General features: G+C 36.7%; 1 protein-coding gene across 8 annotated transcripts in view; it reads left to right on the forward strand.

The window, feature by feature from the left end:
* The window catches only part of SYNE2 (spectrin repeat containing nuclear envelope protein 2), a 378,879-nt gene that overhangs the window by 126,008 nt on the left and 226,780 nt on the right, over window positions 1-26,091 (forward strand). For all 8 annotated transcript variants that reach the window (XM_064292573.1, XM_064292575.1, XM_064292574.1 and 5 more), the window contains exons 13-27: window positions 612-724; window positions 1,929-2,091; window positions 3,518-3,596; window positions 3,855-4,042; window positions 5,390-5,554; window positions 6,774-6,923; window positions 9,006-9,179; window positions 13,138-13,296; window positions 13,588-13,761; window positions 17,447-17,581; window positions 21,652-21,810; window positions 23,883-24,094; window positions 24,240-24,330; window positions 25,338-25,453; window positions 25,682-25,808. In XM_064292573.1, the coding sequence (XP_064148643.1) occupies window positions 612-724; window positions 1,929-2,091; window positions 3,518-3,596; window positions 3,855-4,042; window positions 5,390-5,554; window positions 6,774-6,923; window positions 9,006-9,179; window positions 13,138-13,296; window positions 13,588-13,761; window positions 17,447-17,581; window positions 21,652-21,810; window positions 23,883-24,094; window positions 24,240-24,330; window positions 25,338-25,453; window positions 25,682-25,808 (2,205 nt within the window). The remainder of the gene's footprint in view (window positions 1-611; window positions 725-1,928; window positions 2,092-3,517; window positions 3,597-3,854; window positions 4,043-5,389; window positions 5,555-6,773; window positions 6,924-9,005; window positions 9,180-13,137; window positions 13,297-13,587; window positions 13,762-17,446; window positions 17,582-21,651; window positions 21,811-23,882; window positions 24,095-24,239; window positions 24,331-25,337; window positions 25,454-25,681; window positions 25,809-26,091) is intronic.

Raw genomic sequence — 26,091 nt, forward strand, 5'->3', positions numbered from 1 at the left:
ACAAACAGACATGGAAAAATCTATATTTTTTTAGGGACTGTTCTTGAGGAACACTCTGCTCTAGGAAGAAAGAAATATAGTGGGCCTTTGAAGATAGTTTAGAATGATTTCCCTGGGGGGTTTTGGGATCTGAGAGAAACCTTCACGTTCTTTAAAAATTATTATTATGTTGTAGTAATTCAAGGCTGAAACAATAAGAATTGAATGCAGTAAGTTCTAAAGCAGCTATAAAGCCTGACCAAAAAAAAAGGAGAGAGGCAGGGAGCTGGTTTAAAATGTAGCAGATTGAGTTCTCACTAAACATGGCATGAAAGAATTTGATATGTAAGATTTATAGTGTTTGAGTCCACAGAAAAAATGGAAAATGCACCAGAAAACAAAATATTTTCGTAATGTTTTCCCAAAGAAACTGCAATCTGCATTTTTGTAAAGTGTTCTGGTTTAAAACATTTATGATGAAAATGTTTATTCACAAAGTCTTAGATTAAAAAAAGGACTTCAGGTTTTTTTTTTTTGAAGAAATCATACAGAAAGGTAAGCGGAATTATCAGGCCTTCAGTTACAGTGTTTGGTAGTAAATCTGGTTTATGTCATGCTAAATTTCTTTTCAGAGTCTGGTGGATAAATCTGACTGTCATTTGAATACTCTCTTGGCGTTTGAAAATAGAGATGAAAAGCATTTGCTACTGGTACCACCTAGCAAACTGGAGGAAATGAAGAGACGGTTTGTAGCGTCACTATTTCACAACTGTTGATATCATTCATGTTTGAGTACCAACATGGGGCCATAACACAAAAGAACCAAACCCAATGTTGTTGAGTCGATTCCGACTCATAGCGACCCTACAGGACAGAGTAAAACAGCTTCTTAAGGTTCCCAAAGAGCAGCTGGTGGATTTGAACTGCTGACCTTTTAGTTAGTAGCCGAGCTCTTAACCATTGTGCCACCAGGGCTCCAAGTTGGTGCTATAAAACCAAAACCAAGCCCACTGCCGTAGAGTTGATTCCAACTCATAGCGACCCTACAGGGCAGAGTAGAACTGCCCCATAGAGTTTCCAAGGAGCACCTGGCGGATTTGAACTGCTGACATTTTGGTTAGCAGCCGTAGCGCTTAACCACTATACCACCAGGGTTTATAAAAAAAAATAATAATTTTTTTTTTTTAGGGACCACAAAATAGAAATTTTTAGATAATTTGTGACGTGTGTCCATGTTTTACATAACTAACATTATATCATGCTAACGTAATTCCTTTTTTACTGAACGGTAGAATAGGGTGGTGGACAAAGTTCTGGACTAAGAGTCAGAAGCTGAGCACGTTATTAGTTTTGACTAGGTTACTGTCTTTCTGAATATGTTACTTCATTTGTAAATAAAGGATAATGACAATCACCCTGCCCATGTCTCACAAGGATTCTGGGTCATATGGGAGGTGTATGAAAGCATTTTATAAACTGTAAAATAATATGATTATAGGGCTATTTAATGGATAGTTGTCCTCGTCATCTTCTCTTCTCTCATAATTCATAAACAATTTGTTAAAATGGTAATCTGAAGTGGTAACTTCAGCAATGAAAACTATTTTGATATGAAAAATTGGAATTCTAATTGTATAAAGTGATATAGAAATTTTCAAATTTAACAAAGTATTTTGGAGATCAACATTTTATTACAACATTTAGTGATAGGAAAATAGTCTCTCCAGAAAATGTTATGTGTTTGATGTTTTCACCTTAGAAATAGTTGTTTTATCTTTAGCCACAATGCTTCTTTTACTTTGTTTAAAAAAGAAAAAAGACTTGAAGATGCATCTGAGTTCCACATGTTTAAAAGGAAAAAAGCCTCAGTATTTTTTAAAATGCCAAATGAATATCTCACATTTGGTCAGTCATATTAATTTAATTCTAAAATCTGAACTCTTTTCCAGAATCAACAACATTTTAGGGAAAAAATGCATTCCCTGTCTAGAAATTCATTACCCTATGTGCCCAGTTCTTGGTTTACTAGATGAAATGAGATCAAAATTCGATGTTTGGAACATCAAATATGGGAGCAAAGAATCTGTGGAATTACTGCTGGAAGACTGGCATGTAAGCACTTTTATTTTGTGTCTTGGGCAACTGTTCTCCGTGTCTGGGTGCTGGATTTGCACTTTTCCTTGGTATGATTTCCCATTACCTCTTCAGGTTTTCAGGTGAGTTTTCATGGTGGCTTTCATTAGCTTAAATATTGCTTGGAGAAAAGAATTGCAAGTAGTCAAATAACAGGCATCGGTGAAGAGTAAGAAAGCGAGAACTGCTTTATTTGCTTGCATTAAGACTTAGCCAGATTAATTAATAGTTAGAAAAGGTTTTTAATATTATTTCCATTAAAAATTCCTACATTCACTTACTTGAAATTCTCTATAATGTTTTTTTTTTTTTTTTTTCTACTCAGATTCTGGGTCTTAATCACATTAACTTATTAGAACATTTTAATCATAATTTTCCCTAGGTTTTAAGAATAGGAAAAACGATTCATTTCTGTTTTGTATTGAGACTTTTTTCTTTCTTCGTTCAGCTTTTGTTCTTTCCATTTATAGAAAAAAATGTTGCAAATGATTTAAATATAAATATGTTCACTTCTAAAGTAAAATTAAAAAAAAAAAACTAAAGCATCATAAAAATGTCATTTCTATAGTTAGGCCATATTATCTTTCTTTCTGTTTTCCTCTTTTTGGAAATGAGTAAGAAAACACAAATACAAGGTTATAAGTTAAAAAAAAAAATTGGAAAACATAATGAAGAGGAATTTATTTACAATTTATGATTTAAACACTGTACTTTCTCAAACAGGAAGCATCATTCTGAACTAGACTAGATTTTGAATATTTTTATTTCTTTTGCCTTTGATTTTTTTTCATTTTTCTGCTTAAATGTTTAATATCATTGGCACATAGTAAGAGTACAGTAAACGTGAGTGTTGAATTAGCTCAGTATTTTTCCGTAGCCGAATTTGCTTGAACAGGACACATTGTAATTTGGTTAATGGCAGTTTCTCAAATATTTTTGTGTGGTTGATGATATATATTTATTAATACTCTAATTTAGCTAATCAAAAATTACTTAAAATTAATGAAAAGTATGATATAAGAACAATAGATAAAAATTGTGTAAATTAATAAAATATGTGAAGTACAAGATTTTGAAATTGCTAGAAATACTTAACTTGCCTTTTTCCAAGAGAGGAAAACCACTGTAGAACCATATCACTGCATTAAGATAAATTTTGTCAGGTCTCATGCATGTATGTTATTCGTATTCACACTATATCTCATATCTTCCAGACCTTAACAATCTTCCTTCAGGAACCGTTTTTTTCCCTCATTTCCTACGCAAATATATAGTATTAAAGCCCTAAAGAAATCTTAGCACTTAAGTGCTTCATCAATGTTTATATGTCAACTATCTGTATTTCTCAGCACATTTTAAAATATAAAAACTCTCAATATGCTTTATTTTCCTTCCTCCCCTGCAGAAATTTATTGAAGAAAAAGAGTTCCTAGCTCAACTTGAAGCTTCTTTTCAAAAATGTGAAGAAATGAATCAGAATTTGGGTAAAGCAGTAGTTACTTTTTGAGGGAATGGCTGTCATTTAAAAATGACATTTCATCTGTTTTGCTTTATTTACACCTTAATGTTTTAGAAATTAGTTTTACTTGTATTTCTCCTTAGAAGAGAATTGATTTCGCTTTTAGTATTGTCACTACATGAATTTTACCACTTTCAGTTAATATGTAAATATTTTTCTTAATAGTATGATTTTATTAATAACTATGTTCTAAGATGACTTTCTTGTTTTGTTGACATTGTAGCTGGAGACTATCAGACTATTAGTAAGCAATATATGACGGTGGATTATAATATTTGTATATATAGAAAATATATATATACTGTGAAGTCCACTCTAGAAAAAGTTCTGGCATGTTGGACTACTTACGTGGAACACCTTCGCTTACTAAAGGCTTGTTTTGAGGATACAAAGAAGGAAAAAGTTAAAGAGGTATTTGTTTTCTAATGGCACGTGCTCAATTTTACTGTTTTTTTTTATTTGTTTGTTTTGTTCGGAGACCCTCATTTTTCAATCCAAAGATGAGAGGTGAGGGAAGAATAAGCATGTGTGTAGGAAAATTCTCCAAGATCTTGGAGAGAGTTTGATTTCCTCCCAGTATAACTGCCTATAGGAAGTTTTCCCTCAGTATAGATTTTAAACACACACACACACACACACACACACTTTCACTGAGGTACACACTTTTATATATTCAGTTTAGCTTTTGGAAGATATATTGCTAAGCCCTTGGGACAGAAAATGAACAGAGGGACTGGATAGCTTACAGACAGATTTAAAATAAACTGATCTTAAAAGTTTTGTTTTTTTCCATTTGGGTGAAGCTGTTCAGCTCTAAGTTTCTAGAGGAGAAAAAACAAATACCTGATACTCACGTGGAGAGATGTGGAAGAGGTACCATTGTAACTTGTTATTGTCTGCATTTGCTAGTTGTATAATTTATTCTCTGAGGTGATTTTTTTTTCTTTAATTTGTTTGCCTCTGTTGCAAATGAAGACAGCCTTTCAGATTACGTGTTTTCTGAATAGAAACTGAAATTACTCAATAAAAAATAGGCTGTTTGTATGAAAGTAAAATTTGTGATAAATGAATGCAAAAAAAGAAAAAAACATTTTATGGGCTAGTGAGTTATCAATTCTTCCTGTCTCCGGTATTGATACTAGAAATTCAAACTTTTGTTTTTAAACAACAGTTCTCCTGCCTTTGAAAGTCTTCTATTAAAATACACATATCTTTGAGAAAAGTAATACTTTAAGCCCAGAATTCCCACTTGTTTTTTTTTTTTTTTACCGAGGTACCCTGAGCTGCCAAAGACAACTTGTAGGATATTTGAAATTTTGGGGGAGACACAGCAACATCTATCTGTTGGACACCATGCAAACCACTACTATTAATTTTTTGGATCTAACTACTTAATAAAGGGAACTGTTAGAATTCTCTGGCATAGGGACACTGTGAAGAAATTACTGAGGCATGAAGGGCACCATGACTTGAAAAAGTTTGGGAACATTTGTTCTAAGCTCACCAGCCACTTAGACAGATGAGATGGTTTGTAAAAGCCCAGGCCCATGAGTGATGACAGGTATGTGGCATCTGCAACTCAACAATGAGGGATAAGGAGCTAGGACCAGGGAAATCCTCGAGGAGAGGCTCAATGTCTCTGCAAAAACCTCCACACTCAACTTTTGCTTAGAATTGACCTTGGTAAAGATCTGCTATGAATGATAGTAAGGCAAGTATTATGTCATTAATACATTATGTTGTGTATTTGTTATATAGGTTCCCTTTGAGACACTATCCCAATGGAATCTAGAGCATACCACTTTAAATGAAGTGGGAGATTTCTTAATTGAGGTCAGTGATGATGAAGTTGGATCATCTATTTCTAAAGAACTGAGAAGACTGAATAAAAGATGGAGAAAGTTTGTTACAAAAACTCCGCTTGTAAGTTCTTTTTTGTTTTTTTTAACAGCTTTATTGAGATATAATTCACATGCGATAGATTGACCCATTTTAAGTGTACAATTCAGTGGTTTTTAGCATGTTCACAGAATTGTGTAACCATGAGCACGGTCAATTTTAGAACATTTTCTTCACCCCAAAAAGAAATGTTGTATACTTTAGCAGTTACCTCTCACTACCCCTAAGACTCCCCGACCCTAGGCAACCACTAATCTACTTTCTGTCTGTATAGATTTGCCTATTCTAGACATTTTGCATAAATGGAAGCATAAAACATGAAGTCTTTTATGATTGTCTTCTTTCACATAGATAATGTTTTCAAGGTTCATTGATGCTGTGGCATGTATCAATATTTCATTCATTTTTCTTGCAAATGAATATTCCATTGTATGGATATACCACATGTATTGATCCATTCATCAGTTGGTGGACATTTGGGTTGTTTCCACCTTTTGGCTGTTACGAATAATGCTGCTGTGAACATTTGTGTACAAGTTTCTGTGTGGACATGTTTTCATTTCTCTGGAATATATACTTAGGGGTGTTTGTGAGTCCTTGAACCCTTTGAAATATACAGTATTCTAGTTAAAATTCATTTACTATTAAAGAATAACATAAGCATTATTTTGCATACTAGATTTCGAGCCCTAGGAGAACATAGACTGAGCCTTATTTATCTTTACATTTAGCACAATGTCATGTAAAAGCAGACCTTTCATTAATATTTTTAAATTATTTTATTTCTTCTTTTTAACAGTTTGAGACATAGGTTTTTTTTAAATGATTTTCATTGTGCTTTAAGTGAAAGTTTACAAATCGAGTCAGTCTCTCACATATAAACTTACATACACCTTACTACATACTCCCACTTACTCTCCCCCTAATGAGTCAGCCCACTCCCTCCTTCCAGTCTTTCCTTTCGTGACCGTTTTGCCAGTTTCTAAGCCCCTCTACCCTCCCATCTCCCCTCCAGACAGGAGATGCCAACATAGTCTCAAGTGTCCACCTGATGCAAGTAGCTTACTCCTCACCAGCATCTCTCTCCAACCCATTGTCCAATCCAATCCAGAGACATAGGTGTTTTATGGAAAACATTATTTTACTAATTGAATATTTGAATATATTATGTCAGCTTATTGTTTGTAAAATATATTAGCATGAAAGTAAAAGCATTAAATTTCATGTAATTAATTTTTCATAGGAAATGAATCTGCCGCTTTTGAAAAAACAGAGTCAGCCCGTTCTTGACACTGCTGGAAATATTCAGCTAACTAAAGAAGAAAAATCAACTATTGGTTTTTCAACAGACATGTCAATAAAACCTCCTGAAAATCACAATCCAGATTTGAAGGTAAAATAGTTGTATCTTATGTCATTAATAATTTAACTTTGCTATTTTTTTCATGAGGAGCCCTGGTGGTGCAGTGGTTAAGGGCTTGCTAACCCAAAGGTCAGTGGTTCAAACCCACTGGCTGCTCCATGGCATTAAGATGTGTCAGTCTGATCCCATAAAGATTTATAGCCTTAGAAACCATATGGGGCAGTTCTGCTCTACCCATAGGGTCACTGTGAGTCGGAATTGACTCTGTGGCAACAGGTTACTTTTCTTCTTATGAAACCATGTTGTTGAAAACATTGGTAATTGTGCAGATTAATAAATAACTTTTAAAGTATGATTTTTTTTCCCAGGGAAGTGCTTAAGTGGTTCCTTTCATGTACTAGTATTTAGCATTGAAGTTCTGTGTCTGTCTATGACAGACTTGGCTGTGCCTCACTTCCAGACGTGCGGAAGCTTTCTGAGCTGTGAACAGAGTTGATATTTTCTTCACGTTATTTTTGGCTAGTACTCAGAAATTAACCTGTGGCAAGCCCTTGTCCTCTTTGTGTGTTGCTTTCTTTTTTTCAAATGGACAAAAAAAATAATCTTTTTACCTTGCCTCTTTGGGTAATTGGGAGGATGATTTTAGATTATAGATAAGAGTATGGAAAAGAAACAAAATACCTAAAAACCATAAGCATGGAAGGTATAATTTGCATGATTTTGGTAACGTATCTCTTTCAGAATAACAGTTTACACAGCTTTATTTAAGAAGGTAGTTGTTAGCTGGCTTTCACCATTTGTCCTGATGAAGTGCAGGTGTTTTCCTGCCGTAACCCCCCAGTTGCCATTGAGTCCACTCTGACTCGTGGCAATCCCATTTTTTGGAAGTAGGTTGCCAGGCTTTTCTTCCTTGGCACCTCTTGGTGGCCTTCAACCTTTTGGTTAGCAGCTGAGAACATTAACTGTTTGCACCACACAGGGACTCCTTTCCTACCAAAAACAGACTTAATCAGTTAAAATGTGGAAAGATCTGTGTCTTAGTCTCTTAGTGCTGCTATTAAAAAAAAAAAAAAACCACATGTGTGCGGTGTTAACGAACAGAAATTTATTTTCTCACAAGTGCGTGGCTTTAACGAACAGAAATTTATCTTCTCACAGCTTAGGAGGTTAAAAGTCCAAATTCACGGTACTGGCTTTAAGAGAAAGGCTCCCTCTTTTTTGGCTCTGGGGGAAAATCCTGTTTCAGCTTCTCTAGGCAGCCACCCTTGGAATTCCTGGGCTTGTAGACTGATCTGCCTCCATCGTCTTCAGATAGCATCCATCTTCCCTGTGTCTGCTTTCTTCTGTGCCTGACCCACTGTTTTATATCTCAGAAGTGATTGGTTTAAAGCACAGCCTGCGCTGATATAGCCTCATTAACATAACAAAGAAACTCCTATTTCCAAATGGGATTACGTCCACAGGTATAGGGGTTAAGAGTTACAACACATTTTTGGAGGACAGATTTCAATCCATAATAATCTGAATTTGTGCATTGTATTTTGAAATACTCTGTCTTTCTGATGTATTTAAAATATGATCTAATTTAAAACAACTTGTAGGATGTATCTGCCATGTAAAGCTGTAGTGTGTAAAACCTATAGAATAAAAAAAAAAAAATAGAATAGTGGGACATTATTAATGGGAAAAGGTTTAATTTTGTTGAATTTGATCCTAAATCTCTTCTTGATGATACTTCGCTACTGTGGATAACAGCTGTATTTGAATTAAGTTGAATGTGAGTTTTTAAGAATGTGTTTATAGAGCCTGTACCCTGATTTTTTAAGGTTTAGCCTTCTTGTCTAGAAAATGGAGGTAATAGTATCTGAAAAGAATGATGTCACAATTAAGAAAATATATGTAGACAATTAAGAAAATATATGTAGACAGAACTTTTAATCTGTAAAGTGATATACACTATGGTAAAATATCATCGTCCACTAACTAAGCCTCAGATCATTAAAATATGTTGAATTAGCAGTCTTCAGGAAAAAAATTTAAATTCCTTAAATGGATAATAATTTTATAATGTAAATGTTGCCATTTTCTTAGTGGTCATTTTGTATGTTGTAGGCTGGAGAAGAACATGAAAAAGAAAATGAAGAATTAACAGAAAAACTGAAACTGGTTGAAGAGGTTGAAAAACTCGTTGGACAAGTGGGAATCTGGGAGGCAGAAACCAAATCTGTTTTGGATCTTGTGAGACATCAAAATGATGTAGATACATCAGTAGAAGAATCTTTGCAGGTATGAGTGTAAAAGTCTGAAGGGGATTTTTTTCATGGTTGTGGATTTATGTTTGAACATAAATAAAAGGATGAAAAGTAAATAGAAGTAAGCCTGCAGTTTAAATTTTCCTTGTTGAAAGTTTTAAAGATGGCATGGTTTCTCATCCCTGAATCATTTGCTGTGATTTTGCTTGAGGACAGAAAAATAGGTGAGAAGTCTACTAATAATACCTTATGAGCCTAAGTTCTTGTAATAATCTCCCCCAGCTAGAGAATGGAAATTAAAACATTTTCATGCATCAGAGGGCGATGACGGGATGAGTAAGTTCTGTCTCATATAACACAGTGCAGCGTGGATGTCGGAGATTAGACAATCTGTGGCTTTGAAAGCTCACCCACTGATTAAGCCACTCTTCCCTCCTCACATGATGGGGGGGTGGCGACTGGTATTCTCAGATCTCTTGTTTTCAGTCAGTCAACTTGCTGAAAAACCAGTGAGGCAAGAGTGTGTTTTAATATCCCTTAGTTCTCCTGGGAAAGAAGTTATAATTGAGATTTTTACTGAGTTTCAGCTCACCTGTGAAACTGCAGAGTGTATCATAAGCTACAAAATGGAAAGGTTCTAGAATAAAGGACCGTTTACATAATTCATCTAAATCTACATTTCTGAAAGGTATATATTTCAGCATTTTGCATTTAAGAGGGATCATTTTTATTATTTTAGAAATATTATATAAACTTGTCATCTGCCAGTACTTTTCTAATTTTATTTTTATGTACATTCATTTGTTCTATAAGTATGAATTTATTTTAGTAAAAGAAATGAAGTAGAAATTTAATATTTTAATAACTATTTAAAAAAATATTTTCTAAACAATAAAAACGACCCCTGTTATAAATGGTGAAAATACAAACATGCTGAAATATTTCTGTTAAGAAAGAAGTAGATGTCCATTGGGTTATGATAGTGGATAAAGATATATTGTAAAGTGAGAAATGCAAGTTGCTGAACAGCTTGGGTAATTTGTGTTTTTTAAAAGGGAATTGCTTTTTTTGTATGTTTATCTTATAACCTGAGACTCTGCCAAACTCTTCTATTAGTTTCAGTAGTTCTCTGGAGGATTCCTTAGGGTTTTCTGTGTATAAGATCATGCCATCTGCAAATAGAGATAATTTTACTTCCTCCTTGCCAATCCGGATGCCCTTTATTTCTTTGGCTAGCCTAATTCCTCTGGCTAGGACTTCTAGCACAATGTTGAATTAGAGTGGTGATAAAGGGCATCCTTGTCTGGTTCCCGTTCTTAAGGGAAATGCTTTCAGGCTCTCTCCATTTAGAGTGATGTTGGCTGTTGGCTTTGTATAAATTGTATAGATGCCCTTTATTATGTTGAGGAATTTTCCTTCCATTCCTCTTTTGCTGAGAGTTTTTATCATGAATCGGTGTTAGACTTTGTCAAATGCCTTTTCTGCATCAATTGATAAGATCATGTGGTTTTTGTCTTTTGTCTTATTTATATGGTGGATTACATTAATGGTTTTTCTAATATTAAACCAGCCTTGCATAAAAAAAAAAAAATGCATACCTGGTATAAATCCCACTTGGTTGTGGTGGATTTTTTTTTTGATATATTGTTGAATTCTATTGGCTAGAATTTTGTTGAGGATTTTTACATCTATGTTCATGAGGGATATAGGTCTGTAATTTTCTTTTTTGGTGATGTCTTTACCTGGTTTTGGTATCAGGGATATGGTGGCTTCATAGAATGAGTTAGGCAGTATTCCATCATTTTCTATGCTTTGAAATACCTTTAGTAGTAGTGGTGTTAACTCTTCTCTGAGAGTTTGGTAGAACTCTGTAGTAAAGCCATCCGGGCCAGGGCTTTTTTTTGTTGGGAGTTTTTTGATTACCGTTTCAATCTCTTTTTTAAATGTTATGGGTCTATTTAGTTGTTCTACTTCTGATTGTGTTAGTTTAGGTAGGTAGTGTTTTTCTAGGAATTCATCCATTTCTTCTAGGTTTGCAAATTTGTTAGAGTACAATTTTTCGTAATAATCTGATATGATTCTTTTAATTTCAGTTGGGTCTGTTGTGATGTGGCCCATCTCGTTTCTTATTCGGGTTATTTGTTTCCTTTCCTGTATTTCTTTAGTCAGTCTAGCCAATGGTTTATCAATTTTGTTAATTTTTTCAAAGAACCAGCTTTTGGCTTGGTAATTGCTTTTTTTTTTTATACTTCTGTATCTATAGAAAATGTCTATAAGGATATACGAATAAGTATCTTGACCCTTCAGTGTTCTCAAATCCTAGCGCTGTTCCTGGCATGTGTTGTTGTTGGTGCCGTCCGGTTGGTTTCAACTCATAGTGACCCCATGTAACAGAGTAAAACTCCCCCAGGTGTTCTTTACAATGAGGAGTCCTGGTGGTGCAGTGGTTAAATTCTCTGCTGCTAACCAAAATTTTGGCGGTTCAAAGCCACCAACCACTACAAGGGAAGAAGATGTGCCAGTCTGCTTCCATAAAGATTTACAGCCTTGGAAACCCACTGGGGCAGTTGTACTCTGACCTATAGGGTCGCTATGAGTTGGAATCGACTCGATGGCAGCAGATTTGGTTTGGTTTTGGTTTTAATCTTTATAGGAGCAGATCTCCAGGTCTTTCTCCCTCAGAGCTGCTGGGTGGCTTTGAACTGCTAACCTTTTGGTGCTGCAACTGAGTGCTTAACCATTGCACCAAAAAATAAATACTTTTTGAAGTTTTTTGATTGAATGTTTGAATAATTGATTGAGAATTCAGGGAAAGATGGGAAGAAAAGAAAACTTTTCTTTACATGTTACGCCTTTCTGTTCTGATTAGAGTATTTTTACATGAGCTTTTTTTACTTTTATAATTAAAAAGAAAAAAATGTGAAATTAAAGAATGTGCTTTTTTCAGAAAATTTTTAAAAATCAGGAGAGTATAAAGAAGAAAATAAAAATCACCACAATCCAACTGTCCTAAGATAAATGATGTCAACATTTACATATTTGATATCACATAATTTCTAGTTTACTGTATCTATGTCATCCTTGAGTTATGATTTTTTAAAAAAATCACTCTGTAGCTGAAAACTGGTATCACATTATTTTTTACTTCTTTAATCGCATGTAAGATTGAGCTGTCTTTCATATACTTATTAGTCATTTGTGTTTCCATGGGTTATTTGTTCCTATGTTTTCTGAATTTTCTTTGAGATCTTTTTTTTATTTTTTATTGAAATATATGAGCTTTTTGATCTTCATCCATTTTTGTTTCTTTGGCTGCTAGTTTTGCCAAGTTGTTTGACTTTTAAGTTGTTTATTTTATGTTTCATAGAAAGATTTTACGTAGTCATTTCTGTCTCTACTCTTATACCTAGAAAGGCCCTCCAGAAGATCCAGAGAGCAGATCCATTTTCTCTTTTTTGTCATTTCGTATTTATATATATACACACACAAATATATATATATATACACAAATATATATGTATATACACAAATATATGTATAAAAACCCCAGTGCCCTCTCTGATCCATCTGGAATTTATTTATTTTTTTGTTTGTTGTTGTATAAAGTATGGCCTGAAAAAGATTATTTTCCAATAGGCATTTCTCCAGTAACATTTATTGAATTGTCTTCCCCACTGATTTGACTCAGAAATTTCAGATTTATTACCACCGTCTCAACTTATTTTCTTCCTGTTGGCATTCTATTACTTTCCAGCTTTTATTGAGGTACCTGGTGTATAAAGAACACTCTATAAGAGTATGCCACTCAGAATCTGATTACATGAGTATAAAATTGCTAAAGGAACCTTAAAAATAACATTTCTCAGAATGCAGAGTTCTCTTGTTTTGAATTGATAATTTATTTTTACATTTTCTCCATAAGATTATTTAGGTTAATTTTCAACATATAATGAGAATGTTTATGGTGATCTTACTTCAATTTGTTTTAATAGCATCTTATTGCCAAAGGATCTATGTATGAAGAGCTTATGGCTAGAACTGAAGATACTTTGCAAATGGATGTACAAAATATTTCAAGCCAGGAGTCCCTTCAACACATTCTCACAGTTGGGCTTCAGGCAAAAATTCAAGAAGCTAAAGAGAAAATCCAGGTGTCTCTTTAATATTCCCTACTTGGTGAATTTATTCTTTAAAAATGGACGGTCAGAGGGAGGACAGGGAGGAGGAGATGGCACAGCAGTTTGCTTGGAAATGTTTTGTAAAATATTTTTGCATTATAACTTTTTTAATTTATAATTTAGAGCATATTGGAAAATATAAATATAATGAAATATTGTCATGTCTAGCAGGAAATTAGTTGCTACTGAAAGAAAACATTCTTTGACTATCATTATCCTAAGAAGTTGGGCCAGGTGTTCAGTTGAGAATTTTTGTCTTTACAGATTAATATAATACAACTAGTTGCAGTGCTGAAGAACCCAACTGATGTCTCACCAGAATTGGATGTCAGGCTGAAGGTGGAAGAATTGCAGAAGGAGCTTGAATCGTACATTACTAGGGCTGAGCAGTTACTTGCACAGAGAGAGAGCCACAGCGGACTAATTTCAAAATATAAGGTGGGAGTCTTTTCAGCCATCAAATGAAGGATGTTTATTGTCAGCTACCTATCTCATTTCGAACCAGGATTTTTTTTTTTTTTATTTACCTATCTCATTTCGAGCCAGGATGTTTCTATCACAGCAATTACATAACAAAGTTACTGTAACTTTTTAAAATGCCCATGTATTACATATTGTTCCCCTGAAACTATTGGTAAAAATAGACATTCAAACGAAGAATTTTTTTTTTTTTTCCAAATTTTGTGGTAAACCTGCTGAATGTACTCAGTGATTCAGGCTTAAAAGCATAGCTGACTATGACACTGGGGAAGCATTTCATTTCTCTGGCTCTTTTCTTTGTAAAATGAGCATAATCATTCTAGCCATATCCAACGGCCAGATTTGTGAGGCTTTAAATGAAAGTAAAATATGTGAAGGCACTTTGAATAGTTAAAATTCTGTAAATGTGAAATAATACTATCATTATTAAAATGCTTTGATGAAGGTTATTTATGGACACTATCTTAGTTATCTAGTGCTGCTATAAAAGAAATACTACAGTGGGTGGCTTTAACAAAAAGAAGTTTATTTTCTCACAGTAAGGAGACTAAAAGTCTGGATTCAGGGTGCTAGCTCTAGGGGAAGGCTCTGTCTCCGTCGGCCCTGGAAGAAGGTCCTCGTCTCTTCTGAGCTTCTGTTTCTTGGCAATCTTCATGTGGCTTGGCATCTCTCCTTCCCCTTCTTGGCTTCCTAGCTTGCTTAGTTTATCTGCTGGCAGGTTCAAACTGGTGACCTTTCTGTTAGTAGCCGAGTGCTTTAACCACTGTGCCACCAGGGATCCAGCCAGAGGCATAGAGGTTAGAATTTACAACGCATGTTTTTGGGGGACACAGTTCAATCCATTACAGACACATACTTCTCTGTAGTGAAGGACCCAGTTAAGTTTTTGTATGGTGACGGTTGCAGGTTGATTATTCATGGCTTTGATAGGCAGTTATTACAGCAGCTTAAGATATAACCAAACCAGAGACTCACTATCAGTTAATAATGTAGGAAGTGCTCGAGGGGATATGAGCAAAGATAAAACCAGGTCTCTACCCTTGGTACAGGTACCTCCCATCTGGCATTGGAGGCTTGTGTGTTGCTACGATACTGAACATGTCTCAGAGGAGCTTCCAGACTAAAATAGGCTAGGAAGAAAGGTCTGGCTATCTGCTTCTGAAAATCAGCCAATGAAGACCCTATGAATCACACCAGTCCAGCCTTGTACATGGGGCCACCATGAGTTCGAGGCTGACTCGACAGTAGCTAACAATAATAACCCCTGGGTACAGGGTAGAGTAAAACATATTCTTTTGTTTATTCATTTGCTCACCATTCGACACACTTGTTGAACATTTAAAATGAGCTAGACATTTTGGAGGAAATAAATATGAGATAAGGCAACACCCCCACACTACTGCTCCCACTCTTTTGCTGACAGGGAGCTCTTCTTCACTCATCGTTCCCTCCTTTCCACTTCTGGTTCTCAACCTGATTTTGGCCTTCTGGATTGTTAACCACACTGAGCCCTAGTTGCAGCCATTTCATTGTTGCTTTTCCCCTGATTTTGACCTCCCCAGCTTGATCTTATGCTTTTCGCACTTTGCTAGCCATCAACTTTGACCAACTCCCATGTCTTCTTTTCCCACTCTTAGGCCCAGGTTACTGAGAGTCCTGGATGAGCTTTACAGTCAATGTTTGTTCGAAATAATAGGCTGGATTTCAGGAGGGCAGATATGGTCTGCCTAGGAAGGAGACAAGGGGCTAAAAAATTGAGCTCATAGGCCCCTTCTCTTCCAGATGGAAGAGTTAGAGATATCAGTCTTTGAACTCCTTCTTCTCTCTGAATCTTGTCATGGAATCTGAAGCTAGGGATTTCCTGTTTTTGTCTTTGGCATTTAGTGAAGTTGAAACACTTTTACAGAAGAAACAAGATTCCTGCCCTGCCAGGCATTTCCCTGAAACCCATGGGACTCTAGGGACACGTGGGCAGTGGGAGCTTCTTGCCAGTGTATAGGGTTAGGATGACTCCCTAGGCCATAAATCTAGCAACCTGCAAAGAGGCCTTGGAGAAGTTCCCGGGGCTCAGCATTGGCCTTTTTCTGCAGCAGACCCATAATAAACATGTGTTGTTAGGTGCTGTTGAGTTGGTTCTGACTCATAGCGACCCTGTGTACAACAGAATGAAACACTGCCTGGTCCTGCACCATCTTCACAATCGTTATCATGCTTGAGCACATTGTTGCAGCCACTGTGTCAATCCATCTTGTTGAGGGTCTTCCTCTTTTTCACTGACCCTTTACCAAGTATGATGTCCTTTTCCATGTAGTGAGTGAATAAACATGTAGTGAGTAAATAAACGGATTTCTACCCTGTTTAATTGCACCAGAATTACTTTTATGTTTTCATTTTCTATAGTTTTTCTATCTCTTTCACATGCCTTGACCTATTTTTTTATTCTTTCATTCACTGGATAGCTAGGTTTTTGCTTTTATAGAGTACTGCCAGGTAAGGAGCAGACACATTGCTGGCAAGGTAGTCCCATCCCTTTCTATTGCTGCTCCTTCCCTGGAGCATGACTGCCAGTATGGTTGGCACTGGGCACACGTTTGAAGTTGATGATAAGGTAATGTTGCCTCCTTGCAGCACAGTAATGCTTATGCACATCACTGCACACATTTGCCATGCTAATCTTACTATGAATTTTGTCTTGTGGCAACACTGATCACCAGTATGTGATGGTATGCTCTTTTATTGTGTTGCTTGTGAGGCATGGTTGTCTGCTCATTACTTACGAACTTTAGAGAAAATGTTGCCGGTGAGTCGTTACCCTGCACAATAATTTTTTAATTGTTTACCAAAGGGGTAACGAAAGTCGTTTCGAATATCACAAAGAGGTCTTTATCTGGGCCTCAAACACGTAACGACATGTCTTAGTCATCTAGTGTTGCTATAACAGAAATACTACAAGCGGATGGCTTTAACAAAGAGAAATTAATTCTTTCACAGTCTGGTAGGTTACAAGTCCAAATTCAGGGCATCAACTCCAGAGAAAGGCTTTCTTTCTCTGTTGGCTCTGGAGGAAGGTCCGTGTCATTCTTCTGCCTTTGGTCTGGGAGCATCTCAGCGTAGGAACCTCAGGTCCAAAGGACATGCTCTGCTCCGGGCTCTGCTTTCTTGGTGGTATGAGGTTCCCATGTCTCCCTGCTCACGTCTCTCTTTTATATCTCAAAAGAGATTGGCTTAAGATACTACCAACCTTGTAGACCTCATCAGTATAACTGCCGCCAATCCATCTTACTACATTATGGTGATAGGATTTACAACACACAGAGAAGTCACACCAGAAGATAAAGTGGTAGACAGTCATGTAATCATACAAGGGAGTTGTGACCTAGCCAAGTTGGCAGATATTTTTTAGGGACACATTTCAATTCATTACACTACATCTGAATAATAATTATTTTGTATTTCTCTTAAAAGAATTCAAAAAGTGCAAAAGGGATGTCAGCCTCAATTTACAAAGAGATGTCTCCGCTAAACCCTCAAATAGCCTCCAGAGAAGCCCTTCCTAGTTCCATTTTTTAAAGACCTACTGTAATTAGCTCTGAGGATTTGGCAGTAGAATGAGATTTCCATGCTCTTGTCTCCTCTTTTTTAGGAAGCACTGATAATTTTTAATTCTGTAAGTCTTGCCCAGTATTTGAAAGCTGTTGAAGAACTGAAAAATAATGTAACTGAGGATGTAAAGCTGTCTTTGGAAGAAAGGAGTAGAGATGCCTGTGCAAAGTGGGAGGTGAGAACATGCATGTGTATCTGCAGTGGTGTCACTAGGGTTGATGTCACCCAGTGCGGTAACTCATGGTGTCACCACCCCCCCACCCCCCCCACCAACCTCCACGGACCCCTTCCTCTACCAGACCATACAGAATCCTTAGTAATGTGTTTTGTTCTATTGATACCCATAAATTGCAATTCCTGTATATCACCCTTTCTTTTTCTTTAATTGCTACTTCATTCTCAGAAGTTATTGATATAAGTTCACAAATGCTAATTACCACAATATTGTAGCTAAAACGCTAGAATATTTGACAAAACCAGTAACTGTAAAAACACTGGCAGTGATGAAAACAACAGGGCCTGCTTATGTCACGTGCAGATGAAACCATGTGATTCGAAGCGTCATTGTAAATTGTAATGTAATGACAGCTCTGACCCAAAGTGCATTAGAAGGTTCAAAAAATAAATTAGCATAGAGTTTATATTGATACATGTAAACTGGGCTTACAAAAAATGTTTTTGTTGTTATAACTGACTACAGGGATTTTTTATAGACAGGCATTTTGGTATCACCCTCTCTGGCAGTGTCACTTGGGATGGTCCCCCACGCCCCCCTACCCTGTACCCTCTGAGTGATGCTACTGTGTGTCTGGGACTTAGGCTTATAGGTCTGATCCTATGCCCGTTTGTCATCAGAGTCATTCCTGGTGTTTTAGATTAACAGAATTATTGCAAAGATAGTACAAAGAGTTGCAGTATTCTCCATACCCAGTTTCCGCTATTATTAACATAGTAGGTTAGTATAGTACATTTGTACAATTAATGCACCAATGTTGATACATTATTAACTAAAGTTTATACTTTTATTCAGATTTCCACAGTCTTCCCTGAATGTCCCTTTTCTGTTCCAGGATCTTATCTATGGTATCATGTTAAATTTAATGGCCATGTCTCCTTAGGTTCTTCTTCTTGATTGCGATAGTTTCTCAGACTTCCCATGTTTTTGATGACCTTAACAGACTGCTAACCAAAAGGTCAGCAGTTTGAATCCACCAGCTGCTCCTTGGAAACCCTATGGGGCAGTTTGCTGTGTCCTATAGGGTCACTATGAGTCAGAATCAACTTGATGGCAACAGTTTTGTTTTTTTTTGGTTTTGGTCAGGTGTTTTGTAGAATGTCTCTCAATTGGGATTTGTCTCATGTTTTTCTAATGATAACACTGGGGTTAGGAAACCCTGATGGTGTAGCGGTTAAGAGCTATGGCTGCTAACCAAAAGGCCGGCAGTTCGAATCCACCAGGTGCACCTTGGAAACCCTGTGGGGCAGTTCTGCTTTGTCCTATAGGGCCTCTATGAGTCGGAATCGACTCAATGGCAGGGGATTTGGTTTTGGGTTTAAGACTGGGGTTATAAGTTTTTGGGAGGAAGACCACAGAGGTAAAGTGCCAGTCTTAGCACATCATATCAAGGATAAGCCAAACTCACTGCTTTCGAGTCCATTCTGACTCACAGTCACCCTATAGGACAGGGTAGAACTGCCCCATAGGGTTTCCAAGGCTGTAATCTTTATGCAAGCAGACTGCCACATCATTCTCCCACAGAGCGACTGGTGGGTTCGAACCACCAACCTTTTGGTTAGCAATCAAGTGCTTTAACCAATTTGCTACCGGGGCTCCTTATATCAAGGATACATGCTCTCAGTCTGACTTTTCACTTGGGGCTTGAGGTAGTGTTTATCAGGTTTTTCCACTGTAAAGTTATTCTTTTTTTCTTTCTGTCTTCCATACTGTAATCATCGGAAGAAAATTACTATGTATAGCCCGCACCTAAAAAGTAGGGAGTTATGTTCCATCTCCTTAAGGGTGAAGTATCTATATGAAGTATTTGGAATTCTTCTGTATAGATTTGTCTGTTCTCTGCCCGTTTATTTATGTATTAAATCATTTGTTTATATCAGTATAGACTCATGGTATTTATTTTATACTTTATGATCCAATACTATTTTATTATTTTATTGTTCAAATTGTTCCAGCTTGGGCCATTAGGAGCTCTTTTAGTTGACTGCTGTGTCCTTTTGACGTACCCCCATCATTGTGGCTTTTGTTGTTGTTATTGTTGAGCACTTTCTTTTTGGCCTTGCAAGATGCTCCAGGCACATCTTGTGTATTTCTTACTTTAGTCCTAGAATCAGCTGTTTCTCCAAGGAGCCTGGGTTCCTTTTATTGGAGAATGGTATTAGAAGCCAAGATCTGAGCACTCAGTGCTCATTGCTAGGTATCATTGCCTCTAGGCCCTCTGAACTGACAGAACAAGGTGATATATGTGTATATACTAACCTGTGTATACACGCGTCTATAAAATTTTTTATCTATAAAATTTTTTATATGTAGCCATCTATATATTAAGTGAACCATGAGTTCATATTAATGTTTTTAACTTTAATTCATTACCCCATGGATCCTTGTAGCCTCCTCCCCTTGCTTATCTGTAAGGTTCTGCTCCAGCAGTGAGAAACTTGGAACCCACCATCTGCCTTTCATTTACTTAATTGTTCAGTTCTGGTATACATTTATGGTGGTTTCAGAATTGTTAACTGGTATCCCTGTAGGGGAAACCCTGGTGGTGTAGTGGTCAAGTGCTACAGCTGCTAACCAAAGGGTTGGCAGTTCGAATCCGCCAGGCGTTCCTTGGAAACTCTATGGGGCGGTTCTACTCTGTCCTATAGGGTCGTTATGAGTTGGAATTGACTCCACGGCACTGGGTTTGGTTTTGTTTTTTTATCCCTGTAGGAAATAACTTTATCAACTAGAATACAGTGCTTCTGTACAGCTCCTTTGCCATTAGTCTTACAGACTCCACTCATGCCAGAGTTACTTAGATGATCATCTTATTCCTCCACCCCTTTCAGGGACGTTGTTTCATGCATTTATAATACAGTTAGATTCTTTTGTCACCTTCTGCATTGCATTATGGGATCTTCTGAGCTCCTCAATTATTTTTTTAATTTGCGTATATTAATATTTAATCTTCTTGCTGTACAGTTCTTTGGCTTTTGACAAATGGCTTAATGTGTTGTAGTCACCATTGCAGTATCATATAGAATAGTTTCACCAACCAACAAAATCCCCTGTAGTTTTCCTATTCAACCACTGACACCGATCTGTTTACTGTCTCTATAGTTTTCCTTTTTCCTGAATGGCATAATTGGAATCATACAATATATAGCCTTTTCAGACTGGCTTCTTTCACTTAGTAATATACACTTATGATTTATACATGTCTTTTCTTGGCTTGATAGCTCATTTCTTTTTATGACTGAATAATATTACATTGAATGGATGTACCACTGTTTGGTCATTTGCCTGTTGAAGGACATCACGGTTGCCTCCAGTTTTTGGTGATCGTGAATAAAGCTGCTATCGATATTCACGTGCAAATTTTTGTGTGAACATAAGTTTTCATATCCATTAGGTAAATACCTAGGAACACAATTGCCGGGTCATATGGTACAACTTTATTTAGTTTTATAAGAAATGGCCAAACTGTATACCAAAGTGCCAGTACCATTTTGCATTCCTGACAGCAGTGAATTATAGTTTCTGTTGGCTGCATTCCTGCCAGCATTTGGTATTGTCAGTTCTTTTGGATTTTTTTTTTAACAGATGTGTGTAGTGGTTTTTCATTGTTGTTTTAATTTGCAATTCCCTAATGACCTGTTTAGATCCTTTGCCTGTTTTTTAATTGGGTTGTTTGTTTTCTTATCATTGAGTTTTAAGAGTTCTTTGTACATTTTATATGCAAGTCGTTTTGCAAATATTTTCTCCCGTTCTATAGCTTGTCATTTCATTCTCTTTAACAGTGACTTTCATAGATAAAATACATTTTTAGTTGTTAGAAAGAAGAAAAATTTTTCTTTATGGATCCAAAATGTTTTAAAACATCCTCCCCTGAGATGTGGATGAAGCAGAATATCATTTAAGCTCTATTTATTCCTTTTATTTTTTATTTTGAATATTTTGTTGTGTTTTTAATGGAAACCTTTCAGTATATTCTGTTCCTTGGTTAATGTGTGCCTTTGTTTTTTCAGTCTCTTCATCATGAACTGTCTTTATACATTCAACAACTAAAAATAGACATTGAAAAAGGAAAACTTACTGAGAATATTTCAAAACTTGAAAAACAAATAAATAAAGAAAAGAAACTAATTCGTAGAGGAAAGACCAAGGGTCTCATCAAGGAACATGAGGTAAAATAATCTGTTCCTATTTAAATTGTGTCCTTTTGTTGTTTATCTTAAATTGCCATGTATGTCTTTAGCCTAGGTTTAAATATGCTCTGAAAATTACTTCAGCCCTCTCATCCTCTGGGGATTATGGCTTATGCAGTACAAGTCTTAACTAGAACCTGTGCTGCCTTCTTTTTGAGAAATGAGAAAAATTCAGCATTGAGTTAGTATTTGATTTCCCTTGATATGTCCTTGTCCTTGAGACTCTGTTTACAAAGGTGTCAACCATTGCTGAAGTCCCTGTAATTGTTTTTGTCAGGACAAAATGTTCTCAGAAGCGTGACCTTGGTGAAAGATAGCAAATGAGAATATAAGGACCAAACCATTTGAAGCAAATCTAATGATCTCTTTTTGGTCCTTATCCAATTTGATTGTTTTTATGTGTTTGACAGTGCTAACCACTCTTTTCATTTTTGAAAGTTTTAACTTCTTGTGCCTTGGCTCTCCAAATATTGGTCTTTCTTGCTTCTCCTTGTATTTTTTAGTATCCTTTACAAATTTCTCTGTTTTATTCTGTTATCTTAAGGTTTTGGCTTTCTTTGACTCCACTGTTAGCTAGTTTTATGCTTCTTCTAAGGGGTTTTATCCACTCCAGGGTTAACTGTCCCCTATACAGTGATAAGGAGTTCCTGGGTGAAAGGTTGGTGGTTCTAAGCTACACAGAGGTGCCTCACAAGAAAGGCCTGGCACTCTGCTTCCAAAAGGTTACAGCCTTGAAAACCCTATGGAGAAATTCTACTCTGCGTACATGGGGTTGTCATTAGTTGGAATCGACTGGACAGCAGCTGACAGCTACAGTGATAGCACCTAAAACTTTTTCTCCCACTGAGTCCTTTTCCCTAAGCTCCATGTTCTGACTGACTATTAGATATCACCAGTGTTCCTCAGAGACCTCAAACTCTGCATATCCAAAATTGAAACAATATTTTCTTCGAAACTTTCTTTCTGCTTATATTCTACATCTTGGCTATGAAAGGTATTGCTGTCTCAAATGCTCTCCCCCCTTTCTTCCCACTCTGCCTTAATTGAATTAGTTGCCAGGTCCTGTTTGTTGCTCTTCAGAACAGCATCTGAATCTTTTTATTTCTTTCCATCTGTGTTGTCACTTAACTTGTTGTTTGTTCCTGTGGAGTTAGCCCTCAACTCATGGCAACCCCATGCACAACAGGATTGAACTGTTCTGATCCATTGGGTTTTCACTGGTTCCTTTTTTGGAAGTAAATCACCAGGCCTATTTTCCTGGGCTGGGAGCTCCACTGATACCTGTTCAGCATCATAGCAAGGCGCAAGCCTCCACTAACAGGCAGGTGGGGGCTGCACTTGAGGTGTACCAGCTGAGAATCCAGCCTGGGTCTCCCTTTTCAAAGGCGAGAATTCTACCACAGAACCACCACTTCCCCCTCCACCTACTTGAGCCTGAGCTGTTAATCCCCTCACTCCGTATGGTTCCGTCATCAACACCCACACCAGATTTACCTTTTTGAACCACAGATCTTATGTCACTGGCTCACTGTTACCCCAGGACAACCTCTAAACTTGTTATAAGGGCACAGAGTTCCTTCACAGTCTGACCCCAGGATACCTCCTTGTTAGCTTCCCTACTGTGCCCTGCACTCAAGCCACGCTTATCCTTTCACAATACCTGGTGCTTTTCTTCCACATGCTGTTCCTTCTGCAAGGAATGGACTCCTTTTTACTTGGAGAACTACTTATTCTCTCTGCCTTGGGCTCAGATGGTTCCCTCTTGTGAAATAAGCTTTCACTGACTTCTTCAGACAGGACAGTGGCTCCATCAAAACATTGACCTCATTATATTCTGATTATTTGTGTGTCTGTGTTACTGGACTGGGAATTCCTTTAGGGCTCATTTCCTCATCTTTGTATCACGAGTGCCTTTTACCATACCGGGCACACTGTGTTACCTATGAAATAGTGTGTTGTTTAAGTCACAGACATCTGTTAGTTTGTAATCCTTATGGAATAATCATGTAAACTCATTTGAAACACATTTCTGGCTTTATGTCTTCAATTAGGCTTGCTTTTCTGAGGAAGGCAATCTCTACCAGCTTGATCACCACATAGAAGTCCTGAGGGAGCTATGTGAAGAACTGACTTCACAGAAGAGTCAACAAGAAATGAAGAGAGTACTTAAAGATTATGAACAAAGGATAGAAAGACTTAGGAAATCTGCTTCCGAAATTCATATGACCCTGCAACCCATGGCGGGAGGCATGTCTAAAAAAAAGTTAGTACTTCATAAGAGTGGCTGCTTCTTCAGGGAAAACTAGATAAAAACCTTTTTGCAAAACCAAATGGCATAAACATTTTTTATTCTCTTTTAGGTTTCGTTTTTCCCCTCTATTTTAATAAGAACTTTTGGTTCCTTCCAGGGGGACTGTGAACACATCTGAGAATGGAGGAAGAGATGTCCACAGTGAGGTGCCATTTGCAAAATCAGATAATCAGCCATCAACTGAAAAGGTGTCATACGTGGTTCATGTATTTTAGAAGTAAACCCAATGAAAAGGCCAACTACACAATAATCTGTTTCTCATTAATTAAGTGTTGGTTTTAATTATCTGATTGTTTTCATTAACTGAGAATTCCCACATACAGAATGCAAGGATGACAGCTTTTCAAAAATTGGAATGCAATGAATCAAAGTTATAGTGAGCCTACTTAATCTTTCTCTGATGATACAAAATGTTTTTGCAAAAATAGACCATTTTGAACCATTACGAATATACGCTGTCTGCGTGCATTACTGGAAACTCTGGTGACGTAGTGGTTAAGAGCTGTGGCTGCTAACCAAAAGGTTAGCAGTTCAGATCCACCAGCCGCTCCTTGGAAACTCTATGGGGCAGTTCTACTCTGTCCTATAGGGTCCCTGTAAGTTGGCATCAACTTGATGGCAACGGGTTTGATTTTGGTCTTGTGTACATTTCTATCGATGATATAAGAGGTTCAGCTTAATCTGTGCTGATGCCTTGGCTTCACTGAGATGTACTGGTCCATTTATCATTTGTCTTTTTCTCATTATAATGGGTTTTACCTTCCCTGGAAATTGAGATTTCTGGATTCTTGAATACTAAATAGTGGACATTTGCTGTATATCATAGCCTAGACTGCCAGTCAGAATGTGTGGAGAAGGAATGAGACGTATTTGTTTTCAGCAGTTCACCTCTCTGCATGTTAAACTTGTGTCTGCTTCTTACCATGAGTATGTGGTCATAGGCAGCAACAGAATGTAGGGGCCGGTAGTATCCCTTTACTGTGTTGCATGCTAATTGAAAGGTGAGAGACCCAGTCTCATAAATCCCTCTCTTCTATGAGAAGCCTTTTTCTGAGCTGAGAAACCTCAAAGAAACTATTATCTCCTGGTTTGGGGTACAAAAAAGTTAATGCTATATCTTTGTAACATAAAGTGATTGTCTTTTCTAAATAATTAAGCATACTGAACATGTTTACTGTTTTTTGTATTTGCTTAGGCAACGGAACCAGTTAAGAATTTTAGCCTAGAATCAGAGTTAGAGCCTCAACATGAAGAAGACATGGAGAAGAATGAAAAGGATTACAGTGCATCTATAAATAGTTTACTAGAGAGGTAAATTCTTTTAAGCGACTGGAAAATTTACCAAAAATCTTTCAGCAATATGAACATGTTATACTTTAATAGGTTTTTGTTATCTTCTAGTAATAATTTTTGCATGTAGTCTATTGACTTAAAAAATAATTTTCATGGGAGTTTCTCATGCATAATTGATAGTGATTTTTAAAATGTTTTTTGTCTTATTTTTAAAATTAAGTACTTTTGGCATTAATTGTCTTGCAGGTATGATACACACAGAGAGATTCTTGAACTACACCTGCAAAACAACAAATGCAGGATTACTTCTGATTTCTCTAGTGACAAAGAAATGAGTAGTGATTGTCTTCAGGATACACTGACAGATTTACGGGTAATTCCTGAAAATATGATTTCTCTAGTTGTCTCTACCATGAGTATAGGCTTGACTGTTTTTTCGAGGTCACATGTGCTATATGTTTCTGAAGAACTGTCTTCGCTGGATTGCATTTCTCATATCACCTCATTTTGGATAGTCATTTGCATTCAACTACAAAAATCCAGGAAAGACTTTATTTGAGGGTCCTGATTTATTGCTCATGCCCGAACCTGATACTCCAGATGTCGTCGCTTGCAGAGTTTTTAATCGTGCATATGGTGGAGATGAAGACTTCAGA

The sequence above is a fragment of the Loxodonta africana genome, chromosome 10 (assembly GCF_030014295.1).
Source record: "Loxodonta africana isolate mLoxAfr1 chromosome 10, mLoxAfr1.hap2, whole genome shotgun sequence".
Lineage (NCBI taxonomy): Eukaryota > Metazoa > Chordata > Mammalia > Proboscidea > Elephantidae > Loxodonta > Loxodonta africana.